General features: G+C 43.5%; 1 protein-coding gene across 4 annotated transcripts in view; it reads left to right on the forward strand.

The window, feature by feature from the left end:
* LOC141103471 (uncharacterized) overlaps positions 1-20,811 on the forward strand; it is a 277,006-nt gene that overhangs the window by 114,798 nt on the left and 141,397 nt on the right. For all 4 annotated transcript variants that reach the window (XM_073593098.1, XM_073593101.1, XM_073593100.1 and 1 more), the window contains exon 2: positions 3,892-3,950. In XM_073593098.1, the coding sequence (XP_073449199.1) occupies positions 3,892-3,950 (59 nt within the window). The remainder of the gene's footprint in view (positions 1-3,891; positions 3,951-20,811) is intronic.

Below are 20,811 nucleotides of genomic sequence, written 5' to 3' on the forward strand. Positions count from 1 at the left end.
CCCCTTAAATGCCCCTCCAGAAATATCTAATTCACCAGTCTTGGTAAATGCCTAGTTCCTGCTTCTTACATTACCCTATCTCTCCCTTGCTTCCCTTGTTTACCCCATCATTTCGGCCCTATGCCCATTTTTTACAATTTTATTTTTTTTTGCTTCAGGCCTATATTTCTAATGAAATGAGAATAACTGAGGCAGGATGGAGTCTCACACTATCCCTTGAATGGTGTCAAACACAATAACTCTACAGGTGTTTGCTAGTTTCAGATTGCCCCTCTGAGATATTTAAATATACAGTGCCTTGAAAAGGTATTCATACCCCTTGAAATCGTCCACATTTTATTATGGTACAACCAAAAACGTAAATGTATTTTATTGGGATTTTATGTGATGGACCAAAACAAATTGGCATATAATTGTGAAGTGGAAGGAAAATTATAAATGTTTTTTTTTTAAATTCCTTTATTTTGTTATAAAGAAGGCATAGATACATAGTCCAGTATAAAGCAGGTCATACAGTTTCATACATTAACACGTTTTGGATCCGATAAATTGAGACCGTAGACCAAGATCAAGTTATCCACCAAGCAAGTGGGATAATACATGTGTGTTCTAGCCAACCATAAATCATTTCTAAACATAGTAAAGCAAGGTAGCCTACAAATGGGCCTCCTTGCATAAACCTTGAACAGATCTTAAACAATATTGATATGTAATGTAAGGTTTAAAACATTTTAAGACAAATGTGTCTTATGCTATATGAGTGTATATTTCCTGCTCACCGTGAATGACATATTCTCATTAATTCGTTAACGCCGTCACCACGGCTACCTGGTGAGCTTATCATTACAAAAGAACAGAAAGAGGAGGGTAGAATGAAGAATAGGAGGGAAAGCAGGGGGAGGGAAAAACCAGAGGGGCTTAGGGAGGAGGGGGAGAAGGGAGCAAAGCAGAAGAGGGTTGGAAGGGCATGGCTGCGACACCGCCCCCCCCATCAGACCTAAATGCCAGACCCCAGAGGGGTGTGTACAGGTGCCTGTTTTAATAATATCTACGGGGTTGCCATCTCAGGTAGGCTGGGTTTGTGCTTGGGCCAACTCCTGTAGATATGTGTTAGTACCAACAAAATATCTCCAGGGTCTCCACTTGTCATTAAATTGTTCCTCCTTGTTTTGTAGGGTTGCAGTCAGTTCCTCCATACATAGGATACAGTTTACTTTCGAATACCACAGGACCCCGGAAGGTGGGAGGGGATCCCGCCATAACGCGGGGATGCAAGCTCTCGCTGCATTCAGGAGTTGCATCGTCAGAGTTTTTTTGTATTTACGGGTAGGTCTAGTGGTTAGGTGTAGAAGGCATGCAGCTGGGTTATCTTTAAGTTCGACCGAGGTCAAACTTTGAATAGTCGAAGTCACCTTCTCCCAAAAGGGTCTCAGGACCGGACACGACCAAAAGACATGCAACATACTTCCCACTTCCGTGCCACACCTCCAACATCTATCCGACAGCGCAGGATTCATTTTGTGCAACATATATGGGACTCTATACCAGCTGGTCAGGATTTTGTAACCCGATTCTTGATAATGGCTCGCAATCGAGGACTTGTGTGCCAAAACCAAGACCTTCTCCCTTTGTTGTGTGGTAAACTGAGTCTCCAGGTCTCTTTCCCACTTCAATAGGAACTCTGGAGTCGTGTCCTCCCCCTGAATAGTGAGGAGGCTATATAAAAATGAGAGTGTGTGTCTCATTGATTCCCCAGATTTACAGAGGGATTCCAGAGGAGTGTGACCTCGAGGGACATAGGGAGCCTTCTGAAGAGTCTGCAGAAAGTGTCTAAGCTGGATGATGCTAAGACTGTCTAATGGAGGTTCAGTGAGTCTCGAAATGGTGGAAGGAGATGGCAGCTCTCCCTGGGGCCAAACCTCACCCAGAGACTGTTTCTCATGGGTAATTAGTTGTCTCAATCTACAACTTGTAAGTCCTGGAGTAAAATCCGGGTTACCTATGATAGGTGTCAGGGGGGAGGGTAACGGTGATATGTCCGTAGTACAGAATATTTTCCTCGCTACCAGGAGGGTAGCTCCTATCAGCGGGTGTGTTTTCTGGTCCTCCGGAAGTGGGGACAAGAGCCACGGGGATGAGAGCAAGGGGATAGAGGAGTCCTCAATTTCCATACCCACCCATTGTTTTGAGTCCTTGTTACAATGCCAGTAATGATAAATGGTTTTCTAAATTTTTTACAAATATGTGAAAAGTGTGGCATGCATTTGTATTCAGCCCCCTTTCCTCCAATACCCCTAACTAAAATCTAGTGGAACCAATTGCCTTCATAAGTCATCTAATTAGTACCTGTGTGTAATTTAATCTCAGTATAAATGCAGCTGTTCTGTTCTGAAGCCCTTAGAGGTTTGTTAGAGAACCTTAGTGAACTAACAACATTATGAAGGCCAAGGAACACACCAGACTGGTCAGGGATAAAATTCTAGAGAAGTCTAAAGCAGAGTTAGAGTACAAAAAAATATCCCAAGCTTTGAACATCTCATGGAGCACTGTTCAATCCATCAAACGAAAATGGAAAGAGTGTGGCACAACTGCAAACCTACCAAGATATGGCTGTCCACCTAAACTGCCAGGCCGGGCAAAGAAAGCATTAATCAGAGAAGCAGCTCAGGTCGGAGATTCTGTCCACAGGACAACTATTAGTCGTACACTCCACAAATCTGGCCTTTAAGGAAGAGTGGCAAGAAGAAAGCCATTGTTGAAAGAAAGCCATAAGAAGTTCCGTTTGCGAGAAGCCATGTGGGGGACACAGCAAACATGTGGAAGAAGGTGCTCTGGTCAGATGAGCCCAAAATTGAACTTTTTGGCCTCAAAACAAAAGGTTATGTGTGGCGGAAAGCTCTCCATCCAATCTGACAGAGATTGAGCTATTTTGCAAAGAAGAATGGGAAAAAATTTCACTTACCTAGATGTACAAAGCTGACAGAGATCCCCAAAAAGACTTGCAGCTGTAATTGCAGAGAAAGTTGGCTCTACAAAGTATTGACTCAGGGGGGCTGAATACAGATGCACACCACACTTTTTACATATTTATTTGTAAAATATTTTGAAAAACATTTATCATTTTCCTTCCACTTCACAATTATGTGCCACTTTGTGTTGGTCTATCATATAAAATCCCAATAAAATACATTTACGTTTTTGGTTGTACCATGACAAATCGTGGATAATTTCAAGGGGTATGCATACTTTTTCAAGGCACTGTATGTACGGCATTAAACTATTCACAGCTTTACTTCATCTTAATAGAATGTTCATCTGTTTCCAGAGACATTCACAATTCTGATATTGAAATTATTAACTTCCACATCTCCAAATGTGGACAAAGAAAATACATTTATAATTCTTTCTGTTTCTGAAAATATGTTGTCACATATCATTTTCATTGAATCCTAATTCTTGCATTTTTTTATAGTCATACAAAAATACACAATATCGTTACAATTTTGGTTTAGTATATCAAAATAGATCACAGTAGAACAAAATTCTGAAGCGTATACAGAGAAGTGAGCGACAACTGTAAGAGAGATATAGGAACCAACTGAAAGACATAAATCTCTGGCATACAGTATATGGATCAGATTTGATCAAAATACAGCACTTATAAAATAACAAAGTAGAAGATGCCTACTATGTAGCTATGTAACTATGATGTTTGAATGTACAACAGAAAAGCAAGAAAAAGAATGAGACCTGTAATCAGGTGGGGCACTGAATTCTCCCAGCTCTATAATTCTTGCTTTTTATCCTCTTTCCTTTATAGTATCTTAAATGTATAACACCCAAAAAATGTATGTTAATGAATGTTGATTGTATGTTTTGTGTGCTTCTCAGATGTGCTAAAGAAGAATTTGTGTGTCAAGGATGGGACATTTCTATTCCATATGACTACGGTAAGTGTGCGTTTTATAAAGTATTTTCTTTATTTTCTTAAAGGTATCTGTGTGATATTACACCAAAGGCAAATGTAAATAAAAGAATGAACCAATGCACTTTTTTAAGCAAGGACTCACAAATACATTCAGGCAATCCTTGCCATGCTGAGTAATTTATTTAGTAAGTAATAATTAAAAAAATATATTTAAATGTTAGTAAAGACAAACTTAACATTACTGCCATATATGTTTAAAAAGGAGGTTTAAAAACATATTAAATTACCCAGCATATAGCAACATTTAGAAAAAGCTGCTTTTGCTGCAATACTCACCTTTGATCCTATGCTGCGCCTCATGGAAAGTACTCTCCTAGGGGCTGATCCTCTTCTGGATAATTCAACCCGCTATCAGCGAAGACCTTATGTCATGGTCCCTTGGGGTGCGTCAACACAGCCTGGGATTAGGGTACTGCAGTACAGGACAATCACACAAATCATTTTTAAAGTAAACATTTGGACTGCCCACCACTACTGCTGGACCCATGACATTAACAGACCATTTACAAGACAGCTTGATTAAAGGGAACTTTCCAGTGCTTTTTAAAAAAAAGTGGGTGCTAGAGGGAAGTTGAAGCAGGGGCTTATGAAAGGTAAATATCAGCTTTAATTTTGCTAGCTGCAGCTGTCGGAGGGACACAAGAGCAAAAGGGTCATGTAAGTGGTGACACAGGCATTCCCTTGGCACATTTAATGAAGCATCAGACTGAGCACCAATAGCAGCGGAAGTTGCTGGACTATTTGCTCAAGCAGTGGATGCAATTTCTTCTGGTCGTACCTCTACATTTTTGCATATTGCTATGGTCAGAAGGAGGTAGAAACACCCCAAAAAAAGGGCTCAAGAGGGACTCCTTCAAGCTCAAAAAAGCCTAAACTCATCTCTACAATGGCATCCTCTCCTGAGAGATCTGAGGTGGCTGGTGAGGCATCAGGGCCGTCAAGTGTTGCAACTGTTTCCAACACTGCAGCCCCTGTCTATGTTACTGAAGAGGTACTTTCCTCAACCATATTAGGATTGGAGCAAAGGTTAGCGGCTTTAATCGCATCCCAGAATGGGACAAAGCGCGACAAGTCCCCATCCATTACCCAGGACCCTCAAACTGAGGAACTGGGGGCGGGAAAAGACGAATTTCTCTCAGGGGACAGTGAAGAGGCTGATGACTCCTGTTCTGGGGGTCAGATGCGGAGGGATCAGCTTCACAATCTGAAAGATTGTTGGTACAATCTCTTACTGACTTGATCCGCTCCACATTTATGCTACCCTTAACTGAGTCGGTTGATAAGCCCACTTCTTGTTTGGGTTCGCTAAAGCCTCCCCAAGCTGTGCATGCCTTTCCTGTCCATTCGTTGCTGAAAAAACTTATGTAATCTGAGTGGGATCACCCAGATAAGCATTTTTTTTCCTCCTAAAAAGTTTTCAACACTTTATCCTATGGAGGAAAAGTTTTAAAAAATGGGAAATACCAGCAATTGACGCTGCTATATCCTCTATGAATAAAAGTTTTTGCATGGTGTCAATCCGATCAGTAGTCTCCATCCTACAAAGTGGAGAACTTCTGGCGTCAATCGAGGATGCATACCTCCATGTGCCTATTTTTCCCACTCACCAGAAATATCCACGTTTCGAGGTAGAAAATCTTCATTTTCATTTTGTAGCTCTGCCTTTCGGTCTAGCTGCTGCACGTCAAGTGTTACAAAGGCCCTAGCCCCTCCTCTAGCCAGATTAAGAGCCCAAGGTATAACAAATATAGCTTACCTAGATGATCTGCTCTTAATAGATCAGTCGGTAGCCCGCTTAGACCAAAGTATGGTCACCACAGTCAACTACCTGGATAACCTAGGTTGGATTCTCAACCTAGAGAAGTCTTCATAAAACCATCAAGGAGATTAGAATACTTGGGTCTGATCATAGATACAGCCCAGAAAAACGTATTCCTGCCATAAAGGAACTGATTCAGGTGGTCAAGGCAAGGAACAATCCTTTTATTCGACTTTCATGAGGTTGTTGGGAAAGATGGTGGCTTCATTCCAGGCCATTCCTTATGCTCAGTTTCATTCGAGACTGCTGCAAAACAGTATCCTATCGGCTTGGAACAAGAAGGTCCAAGCTCTAGATTTCCCAATGTTCCTGTCTCCGAGGGTGCGCAGAGCCTCAGTTGATGGTTGATAACCAAGAATCTGCAGAAGGGAAAATCCTTCCTACCAGTTACCTGGAAGGTGGTAACAACAGATGTAAGCCTTTCAGGTTGGGGAGCAGTCCTGGAAGAGGTGACTGTCCAAGGGATATGGTCCAGATCAGAAATGACCTTGCCCATCAACGTTCTAGAGATTCGGGCAGCACGCTTAGCCCTGAGAGCCTAGACATTCAGGTTAAGGAATTGTCCTGTCAGGATCCAATCTGACAATACTACAGCAGTAGGCTATATCAGTCACCAAGGGGGCACAAGAAGTCATGAGAGAGGTGAATCATATACTAACTTGGGCAGAAAACAATGTACCTTGCCAATGGGCAGTCTTCATTCCAGGAATAGAAAATTGGCAGGTGGATTATTTGAGTCACCAGTAGTTGTTCCCGGGAGAATGGTTCTTTCACCCCAATGTCTTCCTGACAATATGAAAAAGATGGGGGATACCAGACGTAGATCTGTTTGCATCCAGGTTCAACAAAAAGATCGACAACTTTGTGTCAAGAACAAGGGATCCGCTAGCCTGCGGAACAGATGCCTTGGTGTTCCCGTGGAATTAGTTCTCACTGATTTATGCATTCCCTCCTATTCTGCTGCTTCCATGACTTCTTCGCAGGATCAAGCAGGAAGGGAAGTCTGTGATTCGTGTGGCCCCAGCGTGGCCCAGAAGATCCTGGTATGCAGAGATCATAAGGATGGTGGTAGGGGACCCATGGACCCTACCACTACGTCCAGACCTTCTCTCACAGGGTCCGGTATTCCATCCTACCTTACAAACGCTAAATTTAATGGTTTGGCTATTGAGACCCATATTCTGAAGAAGCGTGGGCTATCAGGTTCAGTGGTATCTACCTTGATTAATGCAAGGAAGCCAGCCTCCAGAATCATATATTATAGAGTCTGGAAGGCATATTTCTCCTGGTGTGAATCCAAGGTTTGGCACCCCAGGAAGTATTACATAGGTAGAATCCTTGACTTTCTGCAGATGGGGCTAGAAATGAAGCTGGCCTTGAGTACTATCAAAGGCCAGGTCTCAGCCTTATCAGTATTATTCCAACAACCACTTGCTTCACATTCTTTGGTTCGTAGCTTTATTCAGGGGTAACATGGCTTAATCCTCCGGTTAGGTCACCCCTGAACCCTTGGGACTTGAATTTAGTTCTGTCAGCATTGCAGAAACAGCCTTTTGAGCCGATACGGCATATTACCTTGGTCCTTTTGACAACTAAACTAATTTTTCTGGTAGCCATATCTTCTGCAAGAAGGGTATCAGAGTTGGCTGCTCTTTCTTGTAAAGAGCCATATTTAATTATTCACAAGGAAAAGGTGGTATTGCGTCCTCATCCTAACTTTTTACCGAAGGTAGTGTCAGGTTTTCATCTAAACCAGGATATTGTTCATTTTTTCCAGAACCCTGTTCTACGGAAGAGAAGTCACTACATTCTCTTGATCTGGTGAGAGCAGTCAAAGCCTACTTGAAGGCAACTGCTTGGATCCAAAAAATGGATGTTTTGTTTGTGTTGCCTGAAGGTCCTAGAAAAGGACAGGCGGCATCGAAATCTACTGTTTCTAAATGAATTTGGCAAGTAATTGTTTAAGCTTATGGTTTAAAGAGGAGGATTCCTCCCTCTTAAATCAAAGCGCACTCCACTAGGGCTGTTAGTGCTTTGTGGGCAGTGCATCCCCAAGCTTCCATGGCTCAACTCTGTAAGGCCGCAACTTGGTCTTCAGTCCATACATTTACCCGGTTTTATCAGGTGGATGTAAAAATGCATGAGGATATTGCCTTTGGGCGTAGTGTGCTGCAGGCAGCAGTATAAGTGCTCTAGTCTCATGGTGCCCTACTTTTGTTGTGTCTCCCTCCCCTGAGTTGGCATTGCTCTGGGGCATCCCACATAGTAACTACTATGGCTCTGTGTCCCGTGATGTATGAGAAAGAAAATAGGATTTTTATAACAGCTTACCTGTAAAATCCTTTTCTTGGAGTACATCACAGGACACAGAGGTCCCTCCCCTCTTTTAATACACGTATATTGCTTTGCTACAAAAACTGAGGTACTCCCAGTAGTGGGAGGGGTTATATAGGGAGTTGACTTCCTGTCTTAGGGTGTGCCAGTGTCCATCACCTGAAGGTGGCCTATAACCACACAGTAACTACTATGGCTCTGTGTCCCGTGATGTACTCCAAGAAAAGGATTTTACAGGTAAGCTGTTATAAAAATCCTATTTTTCCCTTATATGCATTCATTTATACTGATTATTTTTAATTTAAGTTAAGTGGTTGTAAACCCTAAGACAAAAAAAAAACAAAAACTGCAAGACGAAGACATAATGAGCTAGTATGTATGGCATACTAGCTCATTATGAATTACTTACCTGAGATCGAAGCCCCTGCAGCCATCCTCGTACACCGCTCCAGTGGCCAACATCGCTCCCGGAGTTACTTCCAGGTATCGTGGGCTCCGGCGCTGCGATTGGCCGGAGACGTGATGACGTCGCTCCCACGCATGTGTGCGGGAGCTGCCGGTAACGGCACACTCACTGAAGCAACGGCACATGCTATTGCTTCAGTGCGCATGTGCCAATGACGCCGGCAAATGCAAATACAGGGGATATCTCCTAAACCGTTCAGGTAAACCTTATTATGGGCTTACCTGTAGCAAAAAGTGTGTTGTAAGGGTTTATAACCACTTCAAAGAGAAGATAAATAATCAAAAAGCTCTAACGCTAATAATCTTGCTTACACCACAAACGTAGGTCCTGCCTTGGGTGATATAATATATTATCCATATGCAAGTAAATAGTGAACCATTAGTGAATATTTTTCTTTAAAATGGACTTCACACACCGCTGGTTTACTTTAATACTATCTGTAACTTAAAACACAATTCTAACCCATCAATCTGAAAAGAACAGCTTACCAATTTATTTACTGTAATTGGATTAACATATAGATGATTAATAGATCCCGATAAGGTTTCTGCTGCGAGCAGCAAGAAAAAAAGTCCAATGAAAACTAGACATAGAAGTCCATGTAGAAAGGATAAGAAGAGATGGTAATTTATTAATGGTCCAGGGAGCACTGAGGGGTTATGGAGAGATAAGAACAATACAATGTGCAGCTTAAACTGGAAAGAAAGAAAAGAAAATCTTTATGTTTGCTGAATAGCACAAAGAGGGGAATGGAAAATGTAAGCAGAAAGAGAGAAATCTTAGAGAGAAGGAAATACTAATGTATTACTAGGCAACAGTAATGAATTGGGTAATTGCATTTCATTGTATAAGCCACTTGACTTTTAGCACACTCTGTGTATGTGCTAGTAGGTGCCAAGAATTATGTTACCATGAAAATCATCCAAACATCAGAGTGGTGCCAATAAAAACAGTTCCAGTACTGTTTTGGTGCTTCTCGTTTTTATTAACAGAAATAGTGCCATGTACAAATAGAAAAAAAAATGTTTTTTTTTAAATCTAATATGTGCTGTGAAATTTTCAGCCAGTAGCGAAATGATATATAACTCTATAAAAAAGTCATTATAAAACACATTGCATTTCCTGACTTACAGAAAATTTGTGCTGATTAAAATGCATAGACGGACGTTTCTTACTTTTTAAAAAATCATTTGTATTATTGTTTAATGTGTGCATTCAATATCGGAAAAAAATATGTCAGTTTCTTATTGCTGAAGGTGCAAATAGAAAATGACAGACAATTTGTGTGAAGTCCAGAAGGTTTTTTTTCTTTGTTTTGTTTTTTTGTTTGAAATCTATTATAGTAATCAGTAAACAGTAATTACAGTAGGCCAATGTGATTCGAGGACTCAAAAGTTTTCCTTTCATCCCTTCATTGGGGCTTGAGGAATACTATAGATAGAAACATGCACTGGGTTAATGAATCTGGGAATTTGTGGTAACCAGTGCTTTAAGAAAACCTTTTTTGTACCTTTCACGCTATGTAAAAGGTAAAAAAAAAAGGTTTTCTTAAAATGCCAGTTTAACTGCCTGGCTGTCACCCTCTGAGGTCTGCCCAAAGGGTATTTACTCCTCTACTGCATATGACACTCAATTTAAAAATATATGCTAAAATAAAGGGCTCAGCACCCCATACCACTCTCCACAGTTTCTTTTTTTTATTTTGCTGGCTGTGTATTTTGTAAGAAGAGCTGTCTTTTCTTTTGGTTTTATACTGATTAAATATTACAAACAGGGAGCATGGTAAAACCAAAAAGCAAACCTTTATTATATTGCAGTTTACCAATCTTTAGATGTGGGGGCTGGCTGGCTGCATTATTTTTTTGGCAGGCTTTCTTTACATCTTTACAGATGTAGTAGTGGAAGAGTTTAGATAAACACTAATGCCCCGTACACACGGTCGGACTTTGTTCGGACATTCCGACAACAAAATCCTAGGATTTTTTCAGACAGATGGTGGTTCAAACTTGTTTTGTGTACACACGGTCGCACAAAGTTGTCGGAATTTCCGATCGCCAACAACGTGGTGACGTCAACCACGTCCGACGAGACTAGAAAAGGCCAGTTCAGAACCAAGCGCGGCACCCTTTGGGCTCCTTTTGCTAATCTTGTGTTAGTAAAAGTTTGGTGAGAGACGATTTGCGCTTTTTCAGACTCGTGGCTTTCAGATCATTTTCTGCGGTTCAGTTTGTGCTTGTAGGTTTGTATCTGCTCTTCAGTGCGTGCAAGCAAGTTCCGCGTGACTTATAGTCATTGTGTTCTTGTTCGTTCGTTACTGTTTTTCAGGTCGCTCTTCACAGGCCTTGCTGTTCTTCAGTGCGTTCTGTTACTTCGTTCTGAGCAGCCGACCGTTTTCTAGCCATGTTGCGTATGCGTACTCCTCGTAGAGTTCGTGCTGTGCGGGGGCTTGGTGTTGGGGTCCTGACCTTGACACAAGTCCAGTCCATGAACAGGGTGGGGAGGAGTTCATGGACCAAGAATTGGTTGCTTCAGCGTGACCAGTTCTCTCATATGCCTTTGCTCCGTGAGATCCGTGAGAATAATCCTGATGATTTCAGGAACTTTCTCCGGATGACGGACCCCGTATTTCACCGTCTGCTGGCTTTGCTGACCCCCTATATCAGCAGGCAGGATACCTGCATGAGGCAAGCCATCACTCCGGAGCAGAGGCTCGTCGCTACCCTGCGGTACTTGGCGACAGGGAGAAGTCTGCAGGACTTGAAGTTCTCGATAGGCTTCTCCCCCCAGGCTCTGGGGATCATTATCCCAGAGACCTGTTCTGCCATCATCCAGGTCCTGCAGAAGGAGTATATGAAGGTAAGATTTGTATCCTTTAATATCACATTTTATTGTATTGAATGTTTGCTAATATATTGTATTTCTTTCCTCATTCCCTAATTACCATGATTGTAATATGCTGTGAATGTCCCCTTTGTCCTCATGCATGCTGGATTTTTATGTAATTATTTTTTTAGTCCTTCATACATATTTGCCTTCAATAACCTCCCCAGCATGCTCTCCTGCCCCTATATTCACCTCATGTAGTCACTTAACAATGTATTTTGTCAGCTCCATAGTAGTGCTTTACCCCAAACAACCCCTAAAATGTTTAGAAATGTGATTTGTGCTTTAAATTCAGGCAGAGTGCCAGAGGCTTTTTTTTGTGGTGTCCACAAATCATTTTTAGTAACCCTCCCTCCCCCCAACTGCTAAGTCAGCTGATCCCAATTCTCTATCTATCTTCAATCATCTATCTGTTGACTTTGCCAAACCCATACACACTATACCCATCTCTTTTGTGCTCAGATGTATGGATGAATTCCCCAAAGCATGTAGTTCCAGGGCCTGCCTGTATACTTTCAAATGGTACTGTTTAAAGTTTTTGTATCCTATTATTATCTTGACAGGTAATAGCAGAATGTCCAAATGTGCTAAAATGTGTACAATGTGTATTTATATCTTTGTATTATGACACTTCTTACCTGTCGAGTGGGCTGCCAATAGTGTAACTAAGGAGGGGCTGTTCCAAGTAATACCCCGTATTTAGGCATTCATCTCTCAATGAAGTGGAGAGGGTTACCTGTTCAAGATTCCCCCCCCTATAATGTTAGAAATGGCCCATGAGAGGGGAGGGAGGGGGAATATGATAGGTGTACCGTATACTTTGGTGTTGTTAAATTCCCCTTAATAAATGCTATCTGGAGGTTGTCCAAGAATGTTTGTGTCTAATCTGCTTGCCATGTTTATGTGCAAAAATACAAATTTATTTTTGTTTTCCTCAACAGTTTCCTTCCATGCCACAGGAATGGCAGACTGTGGCCTCCCACTTTGCCCAGCGGTGGGACTTTCCTAACTGCGGAGGGGCAATTGATGGGAAACACGTCCACATCGTCCCACCACCCAACTCGGGGTCGTACTATTTCAACTATAAGGGGTTCAATAGTATTGTGATGTTGGCGGTGGTGTCGGCTAATTACGACTTCTTGTATGTGGACGTGGGGAAGAATGGCCGGATGTCCGATGGTGGAGTCATCGCCCAGACGGAGTTTTACAGGCGTCTCCAGAATGGCAGCTTGGACTTGCCACCTCCAGAGGACAATGTGGAAGGGCTCCCATTCATCTTCGTTGCTGATGAAACGTTTGCGCTGTCGGACCATCTTATGCGGCCATTCCCTATGAGGACCCTCACCCCGGAACAGAGGGTTTTTAATTACCAGCTGGCCAGAGCCAGAAGAGTGGTGGAGAACACATTTGGAATCCTGGCCAGCCATTTCCGCCTATTTCTGACACCCATCCATATGGCGGAGTATAAACTTAATCATATAATCCTGGCATGATGTATTCTCCATAACTTTTTACGCCAACATTCGGCCAACTATGCTGGCTCAGTTGGGCCTGAGGCCGGAATTATACATGAAACAACATTGACGGCGCTTGAGAGTGGCCGTCCTGGCTTGCCCTCCCTGAGTGCCGTGATGTCCGGTTACGATACCTGGAGTTCTTTGCGGGTAGGGGGGCCATCAATATGCCAGCAAATTTGTGAAGCCTTTATCAAATAAAAAACCAAAAAAACGAAAATCTTTGTTGACATTTACTGCTTGTGTTTGTTTTAGATGACTCTGACAGAAATGTGGTGAGTCCCGAAAATGGCGTGATTGTGTAACCTTATACAAAGCACTGTTGGGTGTTATTTACTAAAGGCAAAGACACTTTGCACTACAAGTGCACTTGAAACTGCACTTGAAACTGCACTGAAACTGCACTTGTAGTGCAAAGAGGATTTGCCCTTAGGAAATAACCACCATTTTCACAGAAAGCAGCAATTAGAGCCCCACAAAAGTGTTGTAGCGTTGAGACAATAATCCACACATTCTTGATGAACAATCTTTTTAATACCTGCACAATCACATGTGCATTTAGAAAAGGTTTTTTAAAACAAACCAACATGTTTGTTGTATAACAATTTTTGGGGTAGCATTATAAAAAATAGAAAGGTCCATTTAAGCTAAAACAGGCATGTGTAAAACCAACAAGAAAGACACAAATCTTGAACTTACAAAGGTCACACTTGCTAGAATTTGAAGGCAATATCAGACATGAGTATTTAGGAACTGTGTTTGATATTGCGTTCAGATGGGGTGAAGTCACCCCAGGAAAAGCCAAATTTGGAAGATGCACTCAAATTTCGAAATGTCAACGTGCTAGCTGCCATCACGTGGGATCAAAGGACGTGTTTTGGGGAGCAACCCCTTCCTCTCAGCTACTTTATTATTGAGGAAGGGGTTGCACCCCCAAAACGCGTCCATTGATCTTTCATGATGGCAGATAGCACATGTTGGCACACTGTGTGCATCCTCCAAATTTGGCTTTTTGAAAAATCGCTAAACCATTTAGAACATTGTAGCACACCAAAAAACAAAGGGATTTGGAGGGGTTTTAAACTCGCCCCAAAACATCAATGATGTTTTTATTTTTTTTTAATAACATCATTGATGTTTTTCTTGAGGTTTTCCAATTGTAAATTACAGCCCATGATCTCCCCGATCAGGATCTGGGCACTTTCTAATGTGAAAGGATCTGGATCCACAACATCACTATCACCTAAAAAGAGAGAAACCAAAAAAAAAAGGTATCAAAAATATGCCGGCATCCATCTCTTACCTGAGCCTGTGGTCGCAGACACTCACCTGTTGTGGTGACAATTTCCACCACGTGTTCTTCCTCCTGCTCTTCTTGTGTTGGGGGGATTTCCAGTTCTTCCAGAGGTGGGGGGTCTGTGGTCTCCTCGGATGAGGGGTGTCCTCCGAGTCTTTTCTCCCCTATGTAAAACAAAAATGGTATACTTAGCACACAGATATTTGATGGCAGAACTATAAATAGGAAACATTGCTTGGAAGTGGGGTACAATTGTCTATTTTGGCCAAGTTCCAAAATGGAGCATTTTCAGTGTCCTTTGTCAAGCTTCAATACTTTACCTGTTTTGTACAAGCTTCACGGATGGAGACACCCCTATAGTATACACTGGAGCACCTGTGTGGGCCCCCTAATAAAAATGGTGTTCTTGTGTCCCACACTAGTGCTCCAGTGTCCAGATGTGAAAACAGCTGCTGAGTGTCCTCTCCTTACACAGAATCTAGTTTGCATTTCATTCTAGTAACAAAGCCATCTACTCAACCAAATTAGTTTCAGACAAGTAGGGCGTAAAAATTGTGGCCAAATGCATATGGCCTAAACAATGCTGTTTTATAGGCCGAAAGAAAAATGTTTGATACAAACGAATAATGTGCCCATGAACATGAAAGTTGCCATTTAAAAATGTACACTTGTAAGAAAAGCACATGGAGCAGCACGAACGTAAGAAACATAAAGATTAGGAACACAGGACAACTACTTACTTTTTTGCAGCACTCTCCGGATCTTTCTGTACTGCTCGTGTTCTAGTAATTTGAGGTCCGACCACCGCTTCCTGAGCTGATCTTTCGATCGACGTACCCCGAAATTCCGGTGCAGACTCTTGACCACTTTCGCAATTATCTTGGCCTTTCTGACATTGGGGTTGGGGTAAGGTCCATACTTCTTATCATAGTCGGCCTTCTTCAGGATGTCGACCATCTCCAACATCTCACCAAAGGACATATTTGAGGCCTTAAATCGTCTCTTTCTGGATCCAGACATTTCAGGCTCCGGGCTTTCCTCCCCCTCCTCCTCGTTGCTGTAATTAGCACGCATCTGCTGTGTATCCGCCATGTGCTCTTCCCCCACTGCGCCGAACAAAAAGGGGCAGGGAATAGACTAGAAAGAACGTCAAGGGCGGGCGGAGTTACACGCATGCGCAGTGTGTATAAAGCGAAACACGCGTGCGTATTACGTACGATCTGTGAGCGGAGGAAGGAGCATCGGAGGCGCCGATCGTGATAACGAAAGTAAGATCTAAACTTGGGCCTATACTGCTTCGAAATGGAAGCTTATATTGTAACAAGATTAGGGGAGTTTGGCCTGACATTAGGGTTTGTCTTGTGTTGTGTCTTGCAGAGAAAATGGATGGCTTCAATGACCACAGCTTCCTTCCCCTGTTCATAGACAAATACAGGGAGCTGCCCTGTCTGTGGCAAGTGAGACACCCCCATTACAATAATAAACAAAAGAGGCAGGCAGCGCTGGAGAAACTGCTGGAGTTGGTGAAGCCGGTGGTCCCCACAGCAACCATCCCCTATTTAAAAACCAAAATTGGTGGCCTGAGGAGCACTTATCTTAGGGAGCGCAAGAAGGTCACAGATTTCCAGAGATCCGGAGCTGCAGCAGATGACATTTATGTCCCCAGGCTGTGGTACTATGAGAGACTGCGATTTCTGTCAGACCACACTGAAGTCAGGGAATCCCTCTCCACTCTTCCTTCCACTCTTCCTTCCACCCCAGATGAGGCTTCCGATGTCCAACCTGGGCCTTCCAGCCAGGAAGAAGTGGAGGAACTCAGCTTGAGTCAGGTATAGCATTCTTCTACAGATTTCTGGTCAATAAATAAATGATGTTTACTAGATGTTATTATTGATCACTAATTGCTGATTGAAAAAAGTGTTTTACATATCAATAGACAGTAGTGGGCACCCAAAATTGGGACAAGAATGAAAAATCCTGGGCTCAGAAGAATAGTCTGTTATATTTGATAACATTCAATTTGCAGCAGTCAGGAGGTGACAATTGTTTGTGATTGATGAATAAAAAACTAAAACTATGTCCCTTTTTCATACACAGGAAGACCTCAGCCAGGAGGAGGTTGTGGAATGTGGCAGCAGTCAGGAGGAGGCGGGGATTAGTGGCAGCCAGGAGGAGGCGGGTCTAAGTGTCAGCCAAGAGAAGCCTGGGACCAGTCGCAGCCTGACTGAATTGCAGGTTCCTGCCCTCTGCCTTCCATACAAAAGAGCGAGGAAGATGACTCACATGCAGGATTCAGCGCTCAGGCTCATTCAGGAGGCTTCTGCGTCCCTCAGAGCCTTACCCACTCCTGAAGAGGCCTTTGCCTGCATGGTTGCCACAAAACTGCAGGGCATGCAGGAGGGTCAACGCAAGCTATGTGAGGACCTGCTTTATAAAGTCCTAACTAAGGGTGTGTGTGGGGAACTAACACCCAAGTCCGATGTGATTGAGTTGGACCATCCTCCTCCTCCTCCTCCTGCTGTCACATCTCCACCACCAGAGCCACCGCGTGGAAGGAAGCGTGGAAGGAAGCGTGGAAGGAAGACAAGAGAGTGATGGCCCTGGGTTCAGTCTGGTCTGACAAAAGATGCAGTCTCTTGTATGACCACAGCCTGGGGACACAGATGTTATCTGCTGCTTTCCGGATCTCTGGGACTTCTGGACCAGACTGCACTCCCTTAGATAAGGACTCCTCAGGCCACCAATTTTTCTTGAAAATAGTTGATGTGTGCCCTGGGGGTCCAAGGCTTCACCCATTTCTGCTGTTTCTCCAGCGTTGCCTCCCTCTTTGTTTAGTTGTGAGCCCTTAATAAATGTTTTTTTTTGGAAATTTATACTCTCCTATGTGTGTTTTCATTCAAAAAGGACAGTTTGTTGGTGAGTATTCAGGTACATTTCTAAAATACAATGTGAAATTAACAAGGGACAACAACACCAAACAATCTCCTACAGATTAAATAGAACAACATATCAATGGTGTTGTGGTAACTTGACACAAAAAACACACACAAACATTTTCTGGAGTACAAATAAAAATCCAAAACAACAAAAATCAGCCTTGAAAAAAATCCAAACCAAAAATAACTAATCTGCCTTAAAACCAAAAAAAAAAAAAAAATACAACACCAAAATAATGTTGTCAGATGTGACAAATCGAAATATATTGAGGGAATCCCGATAAATAGTAAAGAAAGAAGTTTGTGAGAAGTGTGTGTGAATATGAGCAGCAAAACTACTTAATTCTTCTCACATTATAAAGAAGAAGAGAGTGCGCTGTATTAAACCATTTTTTAAATTGCACCGTGACGAAAGTTCTGTATCCATTGCGAACGCTAAGTTTACCAGACCGAGCTGTTCCGTGTCGGAATTTCTTTTGAGCATGCGTGGCACTTTGTGCGTCGGAACAGGCCACACACGGTCGGAATTGATGCGATCGGATTTTGTTGTCGGAAAATTTTATAGCCTGCTCTTAAACTTTGTGTGTCGGAAAATCCGATGGAAAACGTCCGATGGAGCCCACACACGGTCGGAATTTCCGACAACACGCTCCGATCGGACATTTTCCATCGGAAAATCCGACCGTGTGTACAGGGCATAACAGTGGTGGTTACAATGATCAGCCTTTAACTATTTATGTAAAACCTTTTTCCCAAAAGGAAAAAAAAACAGTTTGCTGTAATTGATTATGAAGTGTAAGTTAGAGTTTGGCTTTAAATTGTTAGTGTATCTAAATCTGCTAGTGCATCTAACACTCTCCTCCCCCCAGACTGACAATTCTGCTGTCCAAAGGTGTCTGTCCTTCATCCAGAGTGTAGGAACCCTAATACAAGGAGTGAGTTACCGGCCAGATCACTGGGTGAAAACAGAAAGAAAAGCCTAAAGAAACAAAACTAATAGAGCCACTACATCCAACAACTGGAACAACTCAGGGCCGTCTTTAGCGCAGGGCAAACGGGGCACTTGCCCTGGGCCCAATCTTTGAATTGGGGCCCGATCACAGCTTTGCAGAGCGCACAGAGGACACGGGAGGATGTATTCCTCGCTAGCCAGCTGAGAGGGGGCGGGGCCGGGAGCTCCACTCACTGACGCTCTGACCCCACCCACGTGCAGCCTGTGTACTCGGAAAAGAGCTTCTGTAGTGAGAGCCAGTGATTGGAGTGCGAGTGTCAGTGGAGCTTCCGGCCCCGCCCCCTCTATACTGGCTGGTGAATACAGAGGTCCGGGGGCGGGGCCGGGAGCTCCAATGACACTCCCACTCCGATCACTGGCTCTCACTACAGGCGCTCTATTCCCAGTACACAGGCTGCACGTGGGTCAGTGGAGCTCCCGGCCCCGCCCCGCCCCTCTCAGCTGGCTAGCGTGGAATACATCCTCCCGTGTCCTCTGTGCGCTCTGCAAAGCTGTCATCGGGGCGACCATTCACGGGTGATGTGGGCCCCTCAACAAAGCATCAGTGGAGCTCCCAGCTGCTTTAGTGAGAGCAGAGAGTGGAAGCCCCTCCCACACACCTGAATGTATGTAATGAGTTTGGCTGGCCAGGTATGTCCTTACAACCATAGAATGCCTGACTGTTTAAACCCTGAGCTGTGTTATTTAACTGTAAAGCTGTGCATTGCTGAAAGTTCTCTGACCATCCCCTGTATAATGTCTGCAGTCTCTGATTGTCTCCTGCAGTATGTCCGCAGTCTCTGATTGTCTCCTGCAGTATGTCTGCAGTCTCTGATTGTCTCCTGCAGTATTTCCGCAGTCTCTGATTGTCTCCTGCAGTATGTCCGTAGTCTCTGATTGTCTCCTGCAGTATTTCCGCAGTCTCTGATTGTCTCCTGCAGTATGTCCGCAGTCTCTGATTGTCTCCTGCAGTATGTTCGCAGTCTCTGATTGTCTCCTGCAGTATGTTCGCAGTCTCTGATTGTCTCCTGCAGTATGTTCGCAGTCTCTGATTGTCTCCTGCAGTATGTCCGCAGTCTCTGATTGTCTCCTGCAGTATGTCCGCAGTCTCTGATTGTCTCCTGCAGTATGTCCGCAGTCTCTGATTGTCTCCTGCAGTATGTCCGCAGTCTCTGATTGTCTCCTGCAGTATGTCCGCAGTCTCTGATTGTCTCCTGCAGTATGTCCGCAGTCTCTGTCTCCTGCAGTATGTCCACAGTCTCTGGTAATCTCCTGCAGTATGTACGCAGTCTCTGATTGTCTCCTGCAGTATGTCCACAGTCTCTGATTGTCTCCTGCAGTATGTCCGCAGTCTCTGGTAATCTCCTGCAGTATGTCCGCAGTCTCTGATTGTCTCCTGCAGTATATGTATTAATGTGCCCCTTTACTTACTCAATTATTTGGGATTGCTCCACTGCTCAGTGAGAGGTAATGATGTGCATGAACCTCTAGCAACCAATCAGCAAACAGTAGTGATCTGCTTTAATCTCTAGCAACCAATCAGTAAGTGCTAATGATGTGCTGTAACCCCTAGCAACCAATTAGTGAGCGCTAATAATGTACATTAACCTCTAGCAACCAATCGGCAAGCAGAAATTATGTGTTGTAACCTCTAGAAACCAGCCATTGAGCAGTAATGATAGGCTGTAACCTCTGGCAAACAATTGCAATCGCTGCGTGATCTGCTGCAGTAAACTGATTTTGAGTCTACCTGCTATTTTTTGTATGTCTCAGAATGGAGGGGGGGCCCCAAGAAAATGTTTGCCCAGGGCCCAATCAAAATTAAAGACGGCCCTGGAACAACTGGTAAACTGCAATATATAAAAAAAAGTGTTTGGGTTTAATTCAACTTTAAGTGGTATTGGACAGAACTTCCCTCACCCCTGTCCTGACTGGTATGCTGAATGCTTCTCCCACTTCTTCCTAATATCATTTAGACTGAAAGAAAGGAGTGTGTTTTTTTGTCTGATCTTAACCCCTTGGTGCTGGCTGCCATTTCCCCTTTAAGAGGTTTGCTATGCTGGGAGGTGGGGCGTGGCTTATGACCACGTGACCACCATGATTGGCTGTCACATGATCGGAAAAGTCCCGATTGCAAACGGCGATTGGGAACTTTCCGTGAGCCGCCGGTCACTGTGCCAGGAGCGTGCAAGGCACGCGCTCTTAGCACAGCACTGTCGATGCTATTGCACGCAAATATGTGGTCGCATATTTGCGTGCGCTTGGCGCCAAGAGGTTTACTGTATATTAAAAACCATGACAGAGTTCATGTTGTCTTAGAGACTGTCTGTCTGTCTATCATTCAAATATTTTGTATATTTGAAACTATTTCACAGTGTACTTTTTAGATTATTCTACAGCATAAAGATCATTATTAGGCCCCTTTCACACTGGGGCGGTGGGGGCGTCGGTGGTAAAACAGCGCTATTTTTAGCGCTGTTTTACCGTCGTTTTTGCGGCGGTATTCGGGCGCTAGCGGTGTGGTTTTAACCCCCACTGGCGGCCGAAAAAGGGTAAAAACCGCTCGTACAGCGCGGCTATAGC

The sequence above is a fragment of the Aquarana catesbeiana genome, linkage group LG07, assembly GCF_042186555.1.
Source record: "Aquarana catesbeiana isolate 2022-GZ linkage group LG07, ASM4218655v1, whole genome shotgun sequence".
NCBI classification, from domain to species: Eukaryota; Metazoa; Chordata; class Amphibia; order Anura; family Ranidae; genus Aquarana; species Aquarana catesbeiana.